This window comes from Rhinichthys klamathensis, unplaced genomic scaffold (assembly GCF_029890125.1).
Source record: "Rhinichthys klamathensis goyatoka isolate OS25496 unplaced genomic scaffold, OSU_Roscu_1.1 h1tg000181l_1, whole genome shotgun sequence".
Classification (NCBI taxonomy): Eukaryota; Metazoa; Chordata; class Actinopteri; order Cypriniformes; family Leuciscidae; genus Rhinichthys; species Rhinichthys klamathensis.
Genome location: NW_026606709.1, coordinates 664,879 through 684,513, shown reverse-complemented (window position 1 = coordinate 684,513; position 19,635 = coordinate 664,879). Strand labels below are relative to the sequence as shown.

Sequence of the window (19,635 nt, the reverse complement as noted above, 5' to 3'; positions counted from 1 at the left end):
CAATCACTTAAATAGCCTGTTAGGCTAATGATGTTTTGCACACCATATTAATGGGAATTTCCAGTATTGTTCATGACAACTCAGTACATAAAACCCTCAATCACAATACTGAAATTACTAGATACCATGTTTGGGTAGTCTCTAGAATTTATATGGTAAATATGAAGTGAATTCCACCAGTTGTTTCTTTTTTAAGCTGAAAGACTCATTTTACTGTATGATGTCAAAGAATACAATACAATTAAATCTTTTTTTTTCATCAATATATTTGTAGACCTTTTCTTAACAGTTTGCAAAAAAATAGCATAATCAAATATATACAGAAAAACTCTACTTTTAAAACAGTTATGTACATATCCACACAAAAATATCTTCTTGATATATTGCATTCATGATGTCTGCATTAGAAAAAACAATGATGCTTGACAGGTTTTCAATACCCAGACTTACATACACACACACACCCTTGAGATGTTTAGTTCATTGTGTTGTACAATGCGAGTTAATCGTCCATGCCAGGAGTTTCTCCTTGCTGTATTCTTGATGCTATTCTGATGGCTTCTTCTAGAGAGGGCTGATCACTGAGCTGATAGGGGGAAAAGTTGAAATTCAATTTAATACAACTAAACTGTTTGCAATTGTAGTGCAACAAATAATTTCAAAATTGTCCATCTTGCAATGCACAATGGCACCACCCACCAAACACAGAGTGACCCTCCCCTTTTCTACAGAGTGACACATTGCCCCTTTGTTGGCAATAAAGGCTCATTAATCAGGAGTGAATGGCAAACCAGTCAACAAGGTTGATTGGACTAGGTTGGTCAGTTAGTTCTCCATTAGTGCAAAAAAAACAAGTGATACAATCACTAATCATAATTATTAGATCATTATCTGCAACTGATTTCAGCTATTATTACACACCAAGAGCTGGAATCGGTGCTTCATTAAATAGTATTATTTGGAAGCCAGGATTAAAAAAAAAAAAAGATTATGGCCTGGTTCCACAGACAGGGCTTAGACTAAGCCAGGATTAGGCCTTAGTTCAATTAGGACATTTAAGTAACTTTTATAAATATGCCTTAGAAAAAAACATTACTGGTGTGCATCTTGAGACAAAAAAAAAAGGCATTGAGATATTTTTAGATGCACATAAAATCATTTAAAAAAATTACTCTAGCTTTGGTGTTTTTTTTTTTTTTAAGAAATATAATTTCTAATATAATTAAATATAAAATATAATATTAAATACATTTGATCTGGCTTATCTTAAAATTACTTATATCATGCTGAGAGGCGTAGTGCATTTCATTTAAAATGCTTCCAAACGTTAGACAGTCCACAATACTAATTCGGTTGAGAGACGTACATCTTTAACACACATCCTAAAAGCACTCTCAATGGAAAGGTTACAACCACCAACAAACAGTCTTTTGGAAATATCTGCATGTTCCCACCCTAAAAGTGGCTTAAAGGTTTACAGCATTAACTGGAGATTTTATTATTTATTAACAGGCAAAGTAAACACATGATTTAAGCTCTGTGACCGCTCCTAACTTTGTGTGTTAATGTAACACTGTCTGTGAGAGTAAGATTCCATAACGCGTGTGTATATGTTCTATACCTGCACAGCAATGTGTGTGCCGTTAGAGGTAGCTAGCAGCGTGACTGGGTGTGGTCTTGTGGAAACCACATGCTGTTCGTGATCCTGCACAAGCTCCCCTTCTTCTGTCTGGTATGCAGATAGATCTGGCGTCACAATAGCCACCTAAAACACAAATAAAGTTTACAAATTAGCTCAACTTATTTGTGTATTTAGCAAAGTAATGGAGTCCCTAGGTAGGAAACCAGCTAGTAACATCACCTACCTGTCCCTCTGTACCGTCTGCAGACACCATAGTGACAGAATGTGCTCCCCCTGAGGAAAGCATTGCTTCATGTGCTGGGATGGTTATGGTGGTTCCCTCTTGTGTTACCATAGTAATCGTGCCTCCCATAGCTTGCATATCTGCTTGAGACAGAACCTAAGAGGGAAAAGACAATAAGTATTTACCTGGAAGTAACTGCATATCCACCACCCTGACATAGATTTTACTACACCAACAAATGTTTCACGTTTCCATTTTCCAACTGTTTACACCGGACACGAGTGGCGCGACACGACAAAAGCAAATAGGACCTATTATAACCAGTGGCATGGTGTGATGCGAAACAAATTCCTGACAGAAAACTGATGTCCCGTTCTATTTCTTACATACTCCAAGCACCTACGCTATTTCTGACATGAAGAACAAATGGATTTGCAACGGTCACTTAGTTGCGTCCATTGTGGACAGCTTCTAGCTATTGTGGTGCGACACGACAACAACGATCTTGTCTGGTGCAGACACAGTGCAAGTCATCACTGACCTGTTGTGTGCCATCCTGAGATATGAGAGCCACATGATGTTGTCCCATGACTTCTGATCCTGACACCTGCTCAGACCCAGAGTCATCTTCCACCACTGTTGGAGTGTACATTAACCCAGGCTCATCAATGGCCTCTGAAAAAGGTGCAATTTCAAAATTCAGATTATGAGTTAATCAATATCATATGGTTATTGACTAACATTTACATGCACCGTCGTTATGCGATTCTAATGAGATTTAAGCAATACTGCGATTAAACTTGTAAACCTTCATGTAAACACAATATTATTCACATATTTTAAATCACAATAAAAAGGCATGTAAACAACACTTTAATCGCATCTATTCCACTCTGACCTAAGTGCGCATGTGCTTGTCACGCATATGGATGATGTTGATGTTGCGCAACATGAATATAATGCAGTATACTGATGGTTGAAAACATAAAAATGAAGAAATTTTTAGGCCCGTCACAGAAAAAATTCAATACATCCATAGAAATGTTTTACATTTGACGTAAGTAGATTAAAACAGTGGCCAGTAACACACCCACTCACTGTATGTAAGTTTATTGGGGTATGTAAATAGTGACGGTTAAAATGACCACAATTCTTCTCATCAGAATAATGAAAATTGCATGTAAACAAGAGTAAAGCGGTTTGCTCATGTCATGTACACATCTTACTGCATTAAGTAAGTAATAATCCTGATTATTGGAAATAATCACATTATTGGTGCACATGTAAATATAGTCATTGTTTGTGACTGGAGATTTAAGTAAACAGACCTGCAGGGGGCTCAAAATAAGCTTCTTGTTCCTCTTCTATTGGCTCTGTGTCATTGTGTGCTGTGCGTTTATGCATGGCTAATGTAGAAATCTGCTTATACGTCTTTCCGCAGTGGTTACAGTTGTAGGGTTTGCAAGGCGTATGAACCACATGGTGCTTGTACAGGCTGGAGTACTCAGTGAAACGCTTGTCACAGCCAGGAACAGTGCAGACGTAAGGCTTCTCACCTAAAGATGATGAGACAAACTTTTGAGCTTATGGTCTGAAATTATACCTTATTTCTATACAAAATAAATCCATGCAAATTCAAAGTGTCTTCAGGTTTCATTATAATGATACTTTTATATGTTGCAGTTAAGAGCAGACAAGACAAGTACCTGTGTGGATCCTCATGTGATTTTTGTAATTGGTGGCACTTGCAAAGGCTCTTCCACAGCTGGGTTCGGAGCAGTAGTAAGGCCTCTCACCTGTGTGAGTACGGATGTGGACTTTACGAATGTTGGAAGTGGTGAAAGATCTCCCACAGCCTTCAAATGGACATTTAAAAGGTTTTTCTCCTACAAAACGAAATGTTATGCAATTTAAACAACAAATTTAAAAACAGAGCAAAAACTTCAATTTATCAACATTTTTATGGCAAAATAATTTTATAAGTCAGATGAAACCCTTATCGCAGGCAAGGTAAATATGAAAACCACCTGTATGTGTTCTTGTGTGTTTTTGTAAGTCTCCAGAGGTTTTGAAAGACTTGAGGCAGTTAAGTTCCTGACAGCGATACGGTTTCTCTCCAGTGTGTGTTCTGACGTGACTCTTGAGACCATACCCTGAAGAAAGCGGAAATAAAAATAAAATGCTTGTACAAAAAAATTGGAGGACAATAGAAACATGCTTGTGGAAAGAATCTTTACCTGTTGCAAACTTTTTGCCACAACCTATATGTTCACAAATGTATGGTTTATCCCCAGTATGCGATCTTTCATGCACCTACAAATATTTGGAAAACAACATGGTCAAGAAATTAATTTTAAAAAAGTACAGCAGAGACAAAGGGCACATCTGAACAGAAAACTTTTAGAAAATCTTCTCTCTTGCACAATTTCACCTTCAGATGGTGAGCAGTAGTATAGAGTTTTCCACATCCCTCATGTTCACATCGGAAGGCCTTTTCCCCAACATGCTGGATTCTAGGTGACCGGCTGTCTTGACCCTGCAGTACAATCTAAGTACACAAAGTGGGGCACAGCTTCATTAACATGCAAAGCATTCATTTTATTAGTTACTCATTTAATAAATAGATAAATAGAGACGGTACCTGCATATGCACACTGCCATCAGAGTCTCCTCGACCAAGTAACCCAGTACTACATTCTGTGGCCTCCATCTACAAAAAGGCACACATTTTAAAATAGATTTGTAGTTACATTACAGAAGCATAAACCCTTTCTTTAAAATTAACAAACAATTTAAGAGTAACAAAATACATATACAAGTTTAAATCGGTTTAGTATTCCAATACATGTTTGTTTCTGTTAGAGTGGGTGAATTAAACCATATAAACAGAATAAATAAAAAGAATGCAGAATAAGTGACAGGGCAATGATCTTAACCTTAGTAGAGTATTGCTCCAGCACACTGATGGTCTCAGCATCAATTGTCCCATCCGTCTGTAAGTCTGCTACAGTACCATCTGCTTGGATGGCCAAGATGGTGTTGGATGGAGGCATATGCTGAATATATGCAGTGGTGCCATCCTCCAGCTGAACAGCCTGTAAACCGCCCTGATCATATGTTTCTAAAAAGATTGAAGATGTGGAGATTTTCTTACTTGATATAATCATAGCGAATCTAACATTTAAACAGATTTTTTTTCTTCTTCTAGTGTCTGTAAAGGCCAATTCACACCTCACCGACAGACGGCAACAGACACTTCGTCGGGTTTTCTTGGATCAGTGAGTTAACTCCTGTCGGAGTCTGTTGGCGTCTGTCGGAGCTTGTTTTCACCGACTGAACATGCTGAATCGGAATTAGAATGTCTGAGAAGTGACAAGTAGTAATCACAATACACAGTAGTAGATCGTTTTTCAGACACAGACCTTTGGGTGCATGAATGTAAGCAGTCGTTCCGTCCTCCAGTTGCACGGCTTGCCCATCTTCTAGTCTCAATCCTTCTCCACCTGAAAAATAAATGTTAAAGCATAAAGGCAAATGTATGGTCTTTAAAATACAGAAGTAGTCTGCGTTTTATCAAAATAGTGCAATTAGAAAGTCACTGATCATAGAGCTGCATCCATTAGAATGAAATCCATATGAAATACCTGTTTTAGACATTGGTAGGTGCTGGACGTAAGCAGCAGATCCATCCTCCAGTTGAATCACTTGTCCTTCCATTAATTTGTTTTCTGTGAAAGAAACTATTATATGCTGTAAGATTTTGATGGTGACTGAGCAAGAAAATTTGTGCATGCTTTGTAACTACACAATGTTTGTTGTAAGCTGAAATAAAAAAATACAGAACATCTGGACATTTTGTATAGAAATGGTCAATCAGAAGAAGAACTGAAACATGCCAAAAAGTACACATTAATGTTTGGTTACAGTACCTTTAGGGCTATGTTGGATGTATGCTGTGGAGCCATCGACCAAAGTCACCGCCTGCAAGCTCACTGTGTCCATTCCGTCCATGTTGTCATCTGTGTGGTAACAGTTGACCATTATCGGTCTACATTGCACGATCTACTAATTATAATAGGGTTACAGAGATTTTATACATATCCATCTCACCTCCAACTGTTACTGCCTCCGTCAGACAAAGGGTGACCTGCTGCGGGTCCCCGTCCACGCTGTGAAACTCCATGCCCTGGGTGTCTCGATTCACCTGGGCTAAGAGCATGATCAGCCTGTACAAACCAACCAATAACCATCAATGATTTTGTGTTAAACCCCAGAGGCAATCAAAGGCCTGTGATGATTTATTGTCATGGTGGGTTTTGAAGTACTCCTGTCATTTTACAAAATTTAGACAGTGCATGAACTAATTTTTTTTTGTCCCTAAATGTATTATAATTTAGCAATATTCAGTTTACAAACTGCAAAAACACATTGAAAAAAATGACAGGATATTACATTTGTTATAGTTACCCTTTCTGTATGACCTCATTTTAAAAGATTTCTACATATTTAAATAAAGTCATAGTGAACATGACCCCTACCGTACTATATTGTTCAGAACTGTACATGCATTTCCTAAAACCAGCATATATTTTTGTCCTAGTACTTTTTAAATATACTTCATTTAATCATTACATAAATGTATTATAAATACTAGTAACCAATCAAGTAGTGACAGTGAATCTGTTATTCAGATATCAACTATTCCCCAAGTAGGCCTAATTTGTTTCATTTAAAATTGTTTCTAGTAATATTAAACATGAAACTTGTAGCATGATAACTGGTTTAGACTCTAGTGTCTATTCAATAGTGCTGGGAAAATTGGAACAGATTACAGCAACAACTAGTGTACATACTAGTAAGAGGTGATTAGGTGAACGACAGATCCCCAAAAGATTCAATGGCAAAAAAAAAATTGTAATTTGCACCACACCAGTAACAATAGAACATTACTAGACACTATTTAAGTAATATTTAAAAATAATAATAATAATTTGACAAGTACTAGTAACATAAATACTAGACAGTAGTTATTGTATGGAATAAATATTAAAAACGGCTTGGCGCAGAATATATTGCTTAGCATTCTGCAAAGAGTATATTTCTCAAATGGTGCAATAATGAAAATGTTGTTTAATGCACGTGTATCGAATTCAAGTATGTGCTAACGCGGGCATTTCATTGCTAATGTCCATTTTAGCCAAATAGCTACGTACATATCTCTGTAAATAACACGTAAGAGTACAAAAAGAATTAGAAAATTACGAAAAATGGCGGGAATGAAAAGGCAGCCCGGGTAAAGTTGCTCACAAGTTTTTAGTTTTATTAGTTGACAGGACATCTGTCATGCTAACTCGTCCTCACATGTTAGCAAATATGCTACAATAAAGCTCGCGTTTTAGTTTGACTGTTTTCTAACGTTTCCATAACATAATCGCCGTTGAGATTCATATACCTAACCCCATTTCCCAAACTAACGCAAAGCAATTACTGTCCTTTATAAAGGCGTTTAACATAAACAATCAGCCGTTAGCCCATATTGAGTTCGTTGCTACGGTAAATTGACAATCACAATCGGAACGTTACAATGTTTCAACCGATTACAACCCTGCGTCCAACTGCCTTTAATAAATAAAACACCGCTTCCAATGCATTTTCACTATTTTATTTCGTTTTGCATCCCACTTTGACTTCCACCACACTTCCACAGCCGCACTTTCCGGCTAAGCGGCGTCTGAGGAAATAAGGCACACTGGGTAAAAACACATTTATATACTAACCTCCGAAAATTTTCCAACAATCCCTTCGTTCGACCACCATGCACCAGGGCAGGAAACGCTATGCAGAAAATTCAACCCCAGAACCTGAATTACGGCAGAATTCCTCCAACTGATCCGTAATACGTATATGCAATTGGCTGAAGGAGGCTGTTGACGCGCTCCCATTTGCTGAACGCTAGTCCATGCGAACTCGTGCTCCCAGAAATTCATGTTCAGGGGCACCTTAGGGACGCCATTCGCGTCTGTGGGGTTTATTGTTCAAGCGTGAATAAGCAAATCTAGCACAGCAGCGTCTGGGCACAATATGTTCATTGGGCGGATAGATGCCGCGGGTTTTATGTACATTTCTTCGAACGCCATAACTTGACCAGTGGTTTTATTGGTTTTATAACAGCACATTTTTACAGTGTGTCACAAAAGGCTTGGTAGCCATTTTGAATTGCATTATGTCATGGCCGGAGTGAGGATGCATGGGCAATGCAGTGCAGTAGAAAGGCTCCACTTTTTCTCAGTTTGTCTGAAGAAGAACGTGGAGTACCCAGTTTGAAATTATGAAGTTTTGTATCTGAATGACGTATCATGCATATATTTATATTACATTTTTTATGCAACATTTTTAATGCCTTTTCAATGCATTCACAATAATGTTTTGTTTATATATGACTGCATTTGTTTGATGAAAAATAAAGTAAACACAGTAATAGCAGTAATATTTTGAGTTATTATTACAATTCAAAATAACTGTTTTAAACTATTAGAATACCTTTTAAAATGGTAGTTATTAGTGTGACGGCAAAGTTGAATTTCCAGCAGGTTATAGCCTAACTCCAGTCTTCGTCACATGATCTTTCAGAAATCAATCTAGTGTTTTCTCTGCTGTCCGGAGGGCTACTTTGTTACATTTTCAACATTTCTATTTTAGTCTGTCAAAGTTAGGTATTTTTTCCACACAAAAAAACATGTGTATTTTTCATTAGCTTTTCTCACCTCAGTGTCCTTTTCACATTTCAGCCTCTGTGGAAGAGAGGATGACAGCACATAATCTATTTTTGGATTGAGAGTCTCTCATTGGGATGCTGGGCATCATAGCTCTGAAATCAGGTTCAGGTGACCCTTTCTGGTGCAGGATCTCTCTCAAAGCCATCAAACACATTTTTAACAGTTTCAACTTTTATACTGCAGCCTCATTAAATGTGCTTTTCTACTGTTTCCAAGATATTTAAGTATTTACATTTTACTTCCATCTATATTGTGTAGAATAGATAGTACCTGACACCTGTCCTGTTTATGTAACACTTTAAAAATCAACAAAAGGGTTATATAAATCAAATTTACTATGTAACAAAAGGCAAAAAAAACGTATGCACATAGTTTAGTCCTAGTCAGTGTCTACTCTGCGCTTCTTGGCTCATCTCTTGTCTTGTATTCATTAAATGGAGCATCTCTTGTCACTGTCCAGCAATAGTCTGCAAGCATTGATGGGCTCCATTTGCCCTGATAGCGTTTCTCCATTGTTGTTGCAATGTCCTGGTGAAATCGCATGACGTGCTCGTCGCTCACTGCTCCGCAGTTCGGTAGGGAAAATAAAAATTTATTTAAAAATGTAACTTTATAGGGACATGTTCCAACCAAGGCTTTTGTATGACTTGAGGTTTTCCACTAACCTTGTCTTCCTTGTTGTTTCTGATAAAATGCAAATTTACCACTAACTGGAAGGCTTTCCATGCTGTCTTTTCCTTGCCACACATTGTTTGGTCAAATGCATCATCTCGAAGCTGTTCATAAATCTGAGGACCAAAAGGCCGGTGGTATAACTTTGTTTATCCAATCTGAAAGCAAAAGAGCAACAACCTTCAAATCGCCACAAAGTTGCCATTGATGTTGGCCATAGTTTATGCACCTCAAAAGTTGTTTCATGTTGTGATATATTTCCTTCATATGACCAACTGTCTTTATGCCACAGCTTCACTACTTCCTGAACTTCAGCCAGCCCTTTGTTTCCTGTCTGTCATCATTGGACAAACTGATTAATCCAGGTGTGCCTGGCCTCAGTAACAATAATCAGGCACACCTAGATTAATCAGTTTGTCCAATAATGACAGACAGGAAACAAAGGGCTGGCTGAAGTTCAGGAAGTAGTGAAGCTGTGCATAAAGCCTACTGTATAACTGTATATATGTCATATATAGCTACTGACCCAATAGCATATCTTGAAAACTAGAGCCAATCAACATTTTTAAGCATCATTTTCGTTCAGTGACCCAGAATTAGTAAAGTTTGACTACATTTATTTCAGAAGCATTGGCTGTAGTCTGTATACCAGTGATATTAAAGCAACAACTTGCATGTTTTAATCTTTTTTTTCTATTATTTTATGTGACTTAGGTGATTAGAGAAACACCAGTCTACAGAATGATCCCATTCCCTTCAGACATACATAGACCATGTTCCCAATTGCACATCAGATGCTCTCTGTCACCACTAGATGGATGTAATGACATTCAAATAGTCTAAGGCTGGTCAGTGGCTCACTATGGCAACCTCAGTACACAGTAGAGACAGAGATCCATGTTCAGTGGATTATTCGAACAAAACTTGCTACAGTTTGCAAGTGTGTTCTTGGAGTCAAGAAAGGTATTAATACTTTTTTATAGTTTTTATATGTATTTCCATTCTAAAAAAAATCTTTACTTTTGCTTATAACAAAAATTTGAAAAAGAGTTGTGTGTGTTGATAGAAGCTTTTCAGATGGGTCTTTAAGTCAACTAACAGCAAATTCAATTGTGTTGCAGATCATTTGATGCGAGAAACAATGTCATCTCAGGTATCTCACTGCCAAAGTGTCCTTCCCTTGTTCATGGGTAAAAGCAGAAATATCACCTTTATTCTGGACTCATCTGTGGGAATGAATGGCTTTTTGGGATCAGTGAAGAATCTTATCATCCAAACCTTAATTACTAAAGCTTCACTCAGAGACTCACTCTTCAACATTATCAGCTTTTCATACAAGGTAAATTTACAATGAATCACAATGAACACGTCGCAAAAGGTTACTTATATATTCTAAATAAAAAAAATAAAAAAGTGTATGATAATTGTCCATGAAGCTACTGTCTCCATCTTGATGATGCAAGCTGTAAGTAAGTTTGGTTGGTAACAGTTTAAAAAAAAAATTTAATCATTATTTTGTATCTTAAGCGGTTGAGTTTATTAAAGTCAGCATGAAACGGAAGCAGCAAATGTCTTTTCTTCCCTATACGTGACGTATATCCAAGAGAAACGCCTTCTCGAACAAGAAAAGATTTCGGGCTGGACATTTTGTACGGGGCCCCTAAAGAGACAAGGTGGTGAGGAAAAAAAAAATGAGATGGAAGGAAAAATAATAAGCAATGCTTTTGCGTGCTCTCGCAAATGTTTTACCGAAAAAACTTTGCGTTCGCTCTCAAAACATTTGCATTCCACTGAGAGACTTTGCGTTCACTCACAAAACCTTTGCGTTCCCCCTGAGAACCTTTGTGTTCCCCCGAGAAACTGCGATCCCACGCAAAACCTTTGCAAACTTTTTGTGAGGAAATGCAAAGTTTCTCAGGGGAACGCCAAACATTTCCAAGAGAACGCAAAAGTGGTGAAATTTTTCCTCCATCTCATATTATCTCCCTTTAGGGCCATGACGCCAAAGGATGAGAATGCGTTGGTAATTCTGTCCATCGGGAATTGATTGGAATTGATTGGATGATTAGATTGTTGTGGTGTGATATTATTCGATCTCATGTAAGTGACAATTTGTCCCGCCCTCGCACCAGTTAACACGTAATCAGAGAAGAGATGAGATGTCACTTCAAGAGGGAAGTTATTTTGATTAAAGATGACAAGGGCACACGAATTTAAAAAAATATATATTGATGTGCACAGATAAATCATTTATAATACTGCAGTGCAATATTCCATAAAAACTCATATATATTTCATTAGGCAACACCATGGTCTTCTCACATGATCCCCTGCACTCCTGATGTAGTCTATGAAGCCTTGAGCTGGATCCACACATTACAGACGAGTCCTGGCAGAGACCTCCACACAGCACTGGCCTTAGCATTCTCTGACCCTGCCTGTCAGTCTGTCCATTTGGTGACCAGCGGTCTCCCAGACAACCCCACACAATGCTTGGGTTCATTATCAACCTTGGTGACACGGCCTGTCCATACATTTTACATGTCCGACAAGACTCCCATGAACACTGACATATCAGACTTCTTGCAGTGCATCACCTCCACCACTAGAGGAAGCTGTTATGTGATGTCTCTCAACTCTGCTGGCAATGTGGACCAGGTAAGATGATGTTTGTATGGTGACCGACCACCACTATACTAGCCATTCTTTATTAGTTAATCGGATATTTGTCACCATTTAATGTTTTATAATATGTCAGATCAGTTTGTTGCATTCAATCGATGACCTGATTCAAAATGCATCATACTCAGAGGAGCCAAGGCATTCAGTGGACTTCTATCAGGTCCCATACCACAACTGCACAAGCTGTGTCTGGTCTACACCATACTGGTATGCTTTAATTGAACTAAACTAAAAAGAGAGAAAGAAATAAAAACAATACATAATTATATTGTGGGAAATATATATCTCTACAGGTGTTCCCCTATGAATCCTTTTAGTTCAGTATCATGTGTATCTGGAAGGGTATTGCGAGGTGCTGAGCTGTTTCCCGGCAGCCGTGTGTTAGCCAGGAAAGAGATAGACGGGTTTTATTACCTGGGGACAATCATACATCAGGTACTGAGAATTTTTTTTTTATCATGAACATGCTCTACCAGTCAATAGTTTTAGGGTCTGTATACGATTTTTTATGTTTCTGAAATGAGTCTCTTATGTTTAACAAGGCTGCAAAAAACAGTAGAATTTAATCAATTTAAAATAACTCTTTTCTATTTCAATATATTTAAAAATGTAATTCATTTTTTACCATCAATACTCCAGTCTTCAGTGTCACATGATCCTTCAGAAATCCATTCTAATATGCTGATTTGCTCAAGAAATATTTCTTATTATCAATGTTGAAAACTGTTGTGCTAGTTAATATTTTAGTGAAAAACGTTATACTTTTTATTCAGAATTTTGATGAATAGAACGTTCAAAAGAACAGCATTTAAAATGGAAATCTTTTGTAACATTGTGAAAGTATTTACTGTATACTTTTGATCAATTTAAATATATCCTTGCTTAAAGTATTAATTTCAGAAAAAAATCCAACTGACCCTAATGTTTTTGAAATGTACTGTATCTTTAAATATAGTAAGCTTTTTAATTCAAATTCAATTGAGAATTTAGTTCAAATCTAGATGTATAATCATAGTTTGTTAAACATTTCTCTCGATCTCTATAGGGCAGAGGAAATATTTATATGGTGGAGTTTGATAAGTTTGGACCTAAAGGAAATACATTTAAGGAAACATTAAATACAGTTCAACCAACCTGCCAGCCTGATATAGTTAATCTTGCCAGTGCACATGGGCACAGTATAGTACCAGGGGACACAGTTTTAGCATCATGGGAGCAAGATCTGAGAAGATATGGGCCTGGAAGAGTCGTCTCCGGTATGGAGCTAAGATATCCACTAAAAAGTAAGATTTTTTTAGTTAAAAATTTTAAACCAATACTACATCATAAGAGTGATCTGTATAACTGAATAAACCCAGGGGAATTTGCTCAGATCTGTTGTCTCATTAAAAGGTGATGAAGGTCTTTTGGGACTTCAGGTTCTCTTCTGGAACGGGATGACAATTCATGTCCCCAAGGAGCTTGCAGTATGGATTCCAGCCTCTCACCATGAGCAAATTATCAAAGACCTCCAGCATTATTCATCTAGGCCATGTTGCTACAGGACTTCCCACTGCAGCACCATGAATTGTTTTGAGTTGCCATGTCACCAGTGCAACCACCACAGTCCGTCCTCCATTCCACTGCTCCACTGTCCAGTCAAGAAATGCTGGCCAATGTTCATGTCACCTCCACTACTGAACAACCAGAGGAGAGATGAGCTGGAAAGGAAAGTTGATCTCCAACTGAAAGAACTACGGAGCTCTCAACAGACACAAGTGCCTTTATCTTCCTCATCATCAACCTCTGACTCAGATGAGAATGAGGAGGATACTGCAGCTGAAAAACACAGGCCTCTGGGGTCAGGACTGGTGAGCCGCTCAATAAACACGGATATTTCCTGTCTGAGAAAGCCATACAGTCAAACTGAGTCCAGACCAGGCTGGAGATACTGGAAAAGCGGTTCTGCAGAACCACAGCACAAGCAACCAGGTAATGACAAAATATTTACAATATAGCTGTCAAAATGGACAAATACAATACATAAAAAATACTGATCATGATCTGACATATAGTATATTTGAGCATATACACTACCATTAAAACATTTGGGGTCAGTATGTTTTTTTTTTTTTCAGAAAGGATGCATTAAATTAATCAACAGTTACAGTAGACATTTATAATCTTACAAAATATTTACATTTCAAATAAATGCAGTTCTTTTGAATTATTTGCAGAAATTCTGCCCAGACTTTTTTTTTTATCATAAAGCAACAACCTTTTTCAACATTGATAATAATAAGAAATGTTTCTTGAGCACCAAATCAGCATATAAGAATGATTTCTGAAGGATCATGTGACAATGAAGACTGTTAGCAATGATGCTGAAAATCCAGCTTTGCCATCACAGGAATTACATTTTAAAACACATTAAAATAGAAAACAGTTATTTTAATTGTAATAAAATTTCACAATATTACTGTTTTAGCTGTATTTTTGAAAAATATTAAGACCCCAAACATTTTAATGGTATGGCAGACATACAATTTAGAAACATTTGGTCTAAATACAAGTGCCAGAAAAAAATATTTATTTTCTTTCAAAATAAATTTAATTTGTACTGCCTGGGTGTTCTTGGTATTTCAGGAAGAGCAGTCAGGTGTTCAAATGTAACCCGTTCTTGGCCAAGAGACACTGGGAATTCTGGGAGCTCTACAGATAACTCTATGATGACCAATCACAGCTCTGTATTTAAACTGGTTCGTGAATCACCAAAACGAGGAGTCAATATGAGGGACATATTTGCATCAACTGAACCGAAGTCATCACCATCACCAATATCTGTAGCAATCAGCACAAGGCCAAATAAACTGATACTAGTTCCACAGCCAAAGTTCAAAGTATTATGAGAATTGCCAGTCAGCTTTTGCTGATTTTTTTTTCTTCAGGGATGATATGTGTTGTTAATTCAAACATCTTATGGCTGTGTAGTAATTGAATAGAAAATACTATTATGTAAAATCATGCAAAAGTTTATTAAAATGCAACATCTGTAAGACGTATAAAGAAAGTACAAATTAAATGTAAATTTTTGTCTTGCTGTTTAATCTCATTATGGCTTCTGTGCGTCAATATAAACTCATGATTACTTTAAAAATGAATAAATAAATATTCCTGAGTATTAGCAATAACACTTATGAACACTCAAGCAGAAATCAAGAAAAGTCAGTGCATTTTAACATTTTAGTGCAAGTCCTAAATTAAGGCATTCATTTTCACCCAAAGTTCAGAGGTTGAATGTAAGGCTCATGCTTTCTCCTGCGTTGATGTGGACAGTTTTCGTCTCTGGCCTTGTGTCCTGCATTGCTGCCGTGATGGAATAGGTTCCTGGAGGCACTTCAATAAGAAAATCCTCTGGTTCTGATGAACCCTTCAATAAAATATGTAAATGAACCACTGAGTTGATTTGCAGAGCAAATACGGAATCAACTCAAAAATCAACTTTTGTACACTGCCTTCACAGTTCAAGTTTACACACAACATGACAAGAAAAATGTGTAATTTTTTTTTTTTTTTTTTGGCTAAGGTCAATACTTACAATGTCTCGTTTGATGGCTGCAGTAGCATTCTGTTTTCGGTCTGCAGTCCTCAACATCTGCTGTGAATGGTAGCGACAGATGTGTTCTCGCTCACTGGGCTGAGCCAGGTGAACAGTCTTATAAAACTTCTGTTAAAGAAACGCAGGCTATTTCTTCTCATTCATATCTCAACACAGTTAAAGTAAATTAATGAATAAAGCATTTTTCCACCTGGCACTGTCTCGTAGTTTCAGACATGTACTCCACTATTGTACCAAAAGCATGGTCCAAGTTTGAATGGGAAATTTCTCTCTGTAACACAGGACAAAAAGAATTAGTGTCACGGACGTTATTGACCTAACTCATGTGAATTGAGCTATGGAATTGAGTCTACTCACTTCTGAGCCCCTCTCATAGTGATTGAACATGGGTGATGGTCTTGGTCTTGAGCTGCTAGACCGTCTTTTTGCCTTTTCCAACACTTCCTGCCCGAGTTTAGATGAACGGCGCAGGGAAGACTCCAGCCAGGATTCACTGGCCATGTAAACAAGTGGAGTGCACTGGAATTGCATATGACCAATATTAGCCTGCATCTCATATAGCCTAAACAAAGTGATTCTCACAACAATTACGTCATAATACGAAAAACTATTTGCAGCCGAGCTATAATTCTGATTTTGAACGTGTTTGCATTCATGAAAACCATGCTACGATTTAGAATGTTAAGCGCGCATAGCAAACATTTGAACACTTAGAAAAGGTCTGCATTTTAAACGCGAAACTTACGATTAAATGACGCCCAAAATGGCAGGTGTTTGTTCGTTTAACTGTATAAAATGATCGCCGCATTTAGTCCAAAACTGTTGCTGCTGTATGTTAGTGATGGGTGTGTGTCGCAAAAGTGAAAGTTAAAATGCATTTCCTTCTCTCCCACGTGTTGCTGGGAAATGGAGTCTTTTGTCCGTTGTCTAAACGCGACACTAACAAGAATACCATATTACATAAATTTCCTACTTTTTTAAAAACCTACACAGTACACATCTATATTTTATAATAATAATAATAAATAATAATTGCTTTGTTGTGCGTTAGAACCACACCAGGCATTTATTCATATACAAAATAATTTATTGAGTCCAAATAATTTATTGAGGCCAAACATATAAAATGAGTTATTGAGGCCAAAAATATAAAATAACATTATAAACTGAAAAGCGGGCCTGTCACCACACATGGTCGTCCTTTAATACGCCTAGAAATAGGCCTTAGTATCTTTATGGGGGATTTGCATATCAAGTTAGGAAATAGGCTATCTTAAATATATATTTTACATATATCAATCTCATGACTTTTTCGTTCAGCACTGCGGAAGGCATTAATAAACGCTTGGTTTATTGTATTAGTTCATTGGTTATCCCAGTTCTTGAATAGGCTACAGTGCTGAACGCTCTCTATTGTAATGCGTGTTTACATTTACATTTATTCATTTAGCAGACGCTTTTATCCAAAGCGACTTACAAATGAGAACAATAGAAGCAGTTAAACTAACAGTAGGACAACAATATGCAAGTGACCCCTTTCACTTTAATCTAACGCAGTACATGTAAAAAAAAAATTTAAATAAAAAAATTGAATAGAAGAAAAAGTGTTAGTATTACTGGATCAAGTGCTGCCGAAAAAGATGCGTCTTCAGCCGTTTCTTGAAAGAGGCTACAGATTCGGCAGCTCTGGTTGAGTTAGGCAGATCATTCCACCAGCATGGAACAGTCATGGTAAAGGTCCGAGAAAGAGATTTTGTGCCTCTTTGAGATGGTACCACAAGACGAAATTCGCTTGCAGAGCGCAAGTTTCTGGATGGCACATAAGTCTGAAGTAATGAGTTTAGGTAAAAGGGAGCAGAGCCAGTGGTTGTTCTGTAGGCTAACGTCAGTGACTTGATTTTAATCCGAGCGGCAACTGGCAACCAGTGCAATTTTGTGAGGAGAGGAGTGGCGTGTGCTCTCTTCGGCTCTGGCTGCAGCATTCTGGATCAGTTGCAGAGGTTTCACAGAGCAAGCTGGAAGACCAGCCAGGAGAGCATTACATTAGTCCAGTCTTGATAGAACAAGCACTTGGACAAGGAGTTCTGTAGCATGCTCTGTTAGGGAGGGCCTGATCCTCCTAATGTTATGCAAGGCAAATCTACATGACCGGGCAGTTCTAGCAATGTGGTCTGTGATGTTCAATTGATCATCAATTACAACCCCAAGGTTCCTGGCTGACCTTGATAGAGTTATGGATGACGAGCCTAGCTGAATGGTGAAGTTGTGATGAAGTGTTGGGTTGGCTGGGACCACAAGTAGCTCTGTCTTCGCAAGGTTTAGTTGAAGGTGGTGGTCCTTCATCCAGCCAGAAATGTCTGTCAGGCAGGCTGAGATACGAGCAGCTACCGTCGGATCGTCAGGCTGGAATGAGAGGTAGAGTTGTGTGTCATCAGCGTAGTGATAGGAAAAGCCATGTTTCTGAATCACAGATCCTAGTGATGTCATGTAGATGGAGAAGAGAAGTGGTCCAAGCACTGAGCCCTGAGGCACCCCAGTAGCTAGATGTTGGGTCTAAGACATCACACCCCTCCACAACACCCTAAATGACCTACCTGAGAGGTAAGTCTTGAACCATTGGAGTGCGGTTCCCGAGATGCCCTTTAGGATTGACAGGAGGATCTGGTGGTTAACTGTGTCAAAGGCAGCAGACAGATTCAGCAGGATGAGAACTGAGGATTTGGAAGCTGCTCTTGCCAGTCTCAGAGCTTCAATTACTGAGAGCAGGGCAGTCTCAGTTGAGTGTCCGCTTTAGAAACCAGACTGATTGTTGTCCAAGAGGTTGTTCTGTGTAAGAAAGGAAGAGATCTGGTTGAAAACAACTCGCTCAAGTGTTTTCGCGAAGAATGGAAGAAGGGATACCGGTCTGTAATTTTCTAGATGTGCTGGATTTAGAGTGGGTTTCTTAAGCAGTGGGGTTACCCGAGCCTGCTTAAAAGCTGTGGGAAAGGTACCAGTGTGAAGAGAGGTGTTTATGATGTGCGTGAGTGCGGGTACAACTGAGGAAGAAATGGCTTGAAGTAGAAGTCTCTGCCTTGACAGTGTTAATAACACAATAACTTTATTAAATTATTAATAAATAAAAGAGTTAGAGTTATAGTTCGTAGGAGACTTTTAGTTCCTTCTTTTCATGTCTAGATATCAGGAAAATATCAAAGTATCTCTCAAAAGCCAGAGAAGCATCTTTACAAGATTTGAATCCTATTTCACCAAAAAAATGTAATGCATGGAAGCATCTTAAAGCTTAAAGGATTACTAGGGCAGATGCTTAGTAATTATTTGACATCCATGGCCAGTCATAGATAAGTGTGCCATCACGACATGTGACATGTGAGAAACACAGCATTCATCAACAAACAAGTAAACAATTAGTGTTCCAATACTTAAAAAAATTAAAAGATGCAACAAACTCACTGAATGCAGCTGAAAACATTGGAAGCTGTTATTTTGATTGTGTCTCTACACATCCTGTGGCTGCACTGTGATTTATCACAGAATGAAGGCATTCTACAGGAAGACAGACCATAGATGGGGAAAAAAGAAAAAGGAGCTGCATTGAATGCATATCCGTAAATACTGATATATAGAAATCGTGACACTGTTACCACGGTTTCAGTGTTATATAATGAGGAAACCTCCCAATAGCATCCTTCTAACACTTCCCACGCAGTCTAACAGGCTCTCTGCACTGAGATTGAAACCCACTGTGCTCATCCAAGTGAACAAAATTCATTCAACTGTACTGGTATTGGGTCCACGTGCCATCTATAAACACCATCTGCTGCATCACGCTCTGTTTATACACACACGTTTATTCTGCTTTGGGGTGCTCAAGAAATTGTGAGGCATTATAAGTCAACATGTTGATTTGAGTATATAAATATATAATATGCCGTGTGCCTGCACTCTCTCAGCAGCTATGGGACAGAGGCTCACATGCACATAGCCACACGCCCTGATTCACCCTCGAGTGTCCCGAGAGAGAGAGAGAGAGAGAGAGAGA

The 19,635-nt window shown here is 38.1% G+C and overlaps 3 protein-coding genes across 4 annotated transcripts; 1 reads left to right on the top strand and 2 right to left on the bottom strand.

Annotated features, from left to right (window-relative positions):
- Positions 1–245: 245 nt before the first annotated feature.
- znf143b (zinc finger protein 143b) lies at positions 246–7,749 on the bottom strand. Of its 2 annotated transcripts, none has more exons than XM_056261178.1 (16): positions 7,643–7,749; positions 5,976–6,091; positions 5,795–5,884; positions 5,510–5,605; positions 5,288–5,368; positions 4,802–4,986; positions 4,507–4,575; positions 4,297–4,413; positions 4,103–4,178; positions 3,893–4,018; positions 3,572–3,751; positions 3,194–3,421; positions 2,407–2,540; positions 1,866–2,021; positions 1,622–1,765; positions 246–586 (listed from the first exon to the last, which is right to left on the bottom strand). In XM_056261178.1, exons 2-16 carry the CDS (start codon positions 6,082–6,084, stop codon positions 503–505), a joined length of 1,875 nt encoding a protein of 624 aa, XP_056117153.1. In that variant the 5' UTR covers positions 6,085–6,091; positions 7,643–7,749; the 3' UTR covers positions 246–502. The 2 variants fall into 2 exon arrangements, with proteins under 2 accessions (XP_056117153.1, XP_056117154.1); XM_056261179.1 differs by having other exon boundaries at positions 5,510–5,593.
- Positions 7,750–9,846: 2,097 nt separating this feature from the next.
- On the top strand, positions 9,847–14,900 carry cunh11orf16 (chromosome unknown C11orf16 homolog). The gene is made up of 8 exons (XM_056261177.1): positions 9,847–10,276; positions 10,435–10,652; positions 11,615–11,971; positions 12,072–12,202; positions 12,289–12,430; positions 13,041–13,278; positions 13,388–13,966; positions 14,621–14,900. The coding sequence occupies exons 2-8, from the start codon at positions 10,443–10,445 to the stop codon at positions 14,881–14,883; spliced, it is 1,920 nt and encodes a 639-aa protein (XP_056117152.1). The 5' UTR covers positions 9,847–10,276; positions 10,435–10,442; the 3' UTR covers positions 14,884–14,900.
- An 87-nt stretch (positions 14,901–14,987) lies between these two features.
- On the bottom strand, positions 14,988–16,453 carry akip1 (A kinase (PRKA) interacting protein 1). The gene is made up of 5 exons (XM_056261197.1): positions 16,339–16,453; positions 15,951–16,112; positions 15,784–15,864; positions 15,573–15,701; positions 14,988–15,404 (listed from the first exon to the last, which is right to left on the bottom strand). The coding sequence occupies exons 1-5, from the start codon at positions 16,399–16,401 to the stop codon at positions 15,261–15,263; spliced, it is 579 nt and encodes a 192-aa protein (XP_056117172.1). The 5' UTR covers positions 16,402–16,453; the 3' UTR covers positions 14,988–15,260.
- Between the last annotated feature and the right edge of the window lie 3,182 nt (positions 16,454–19,635).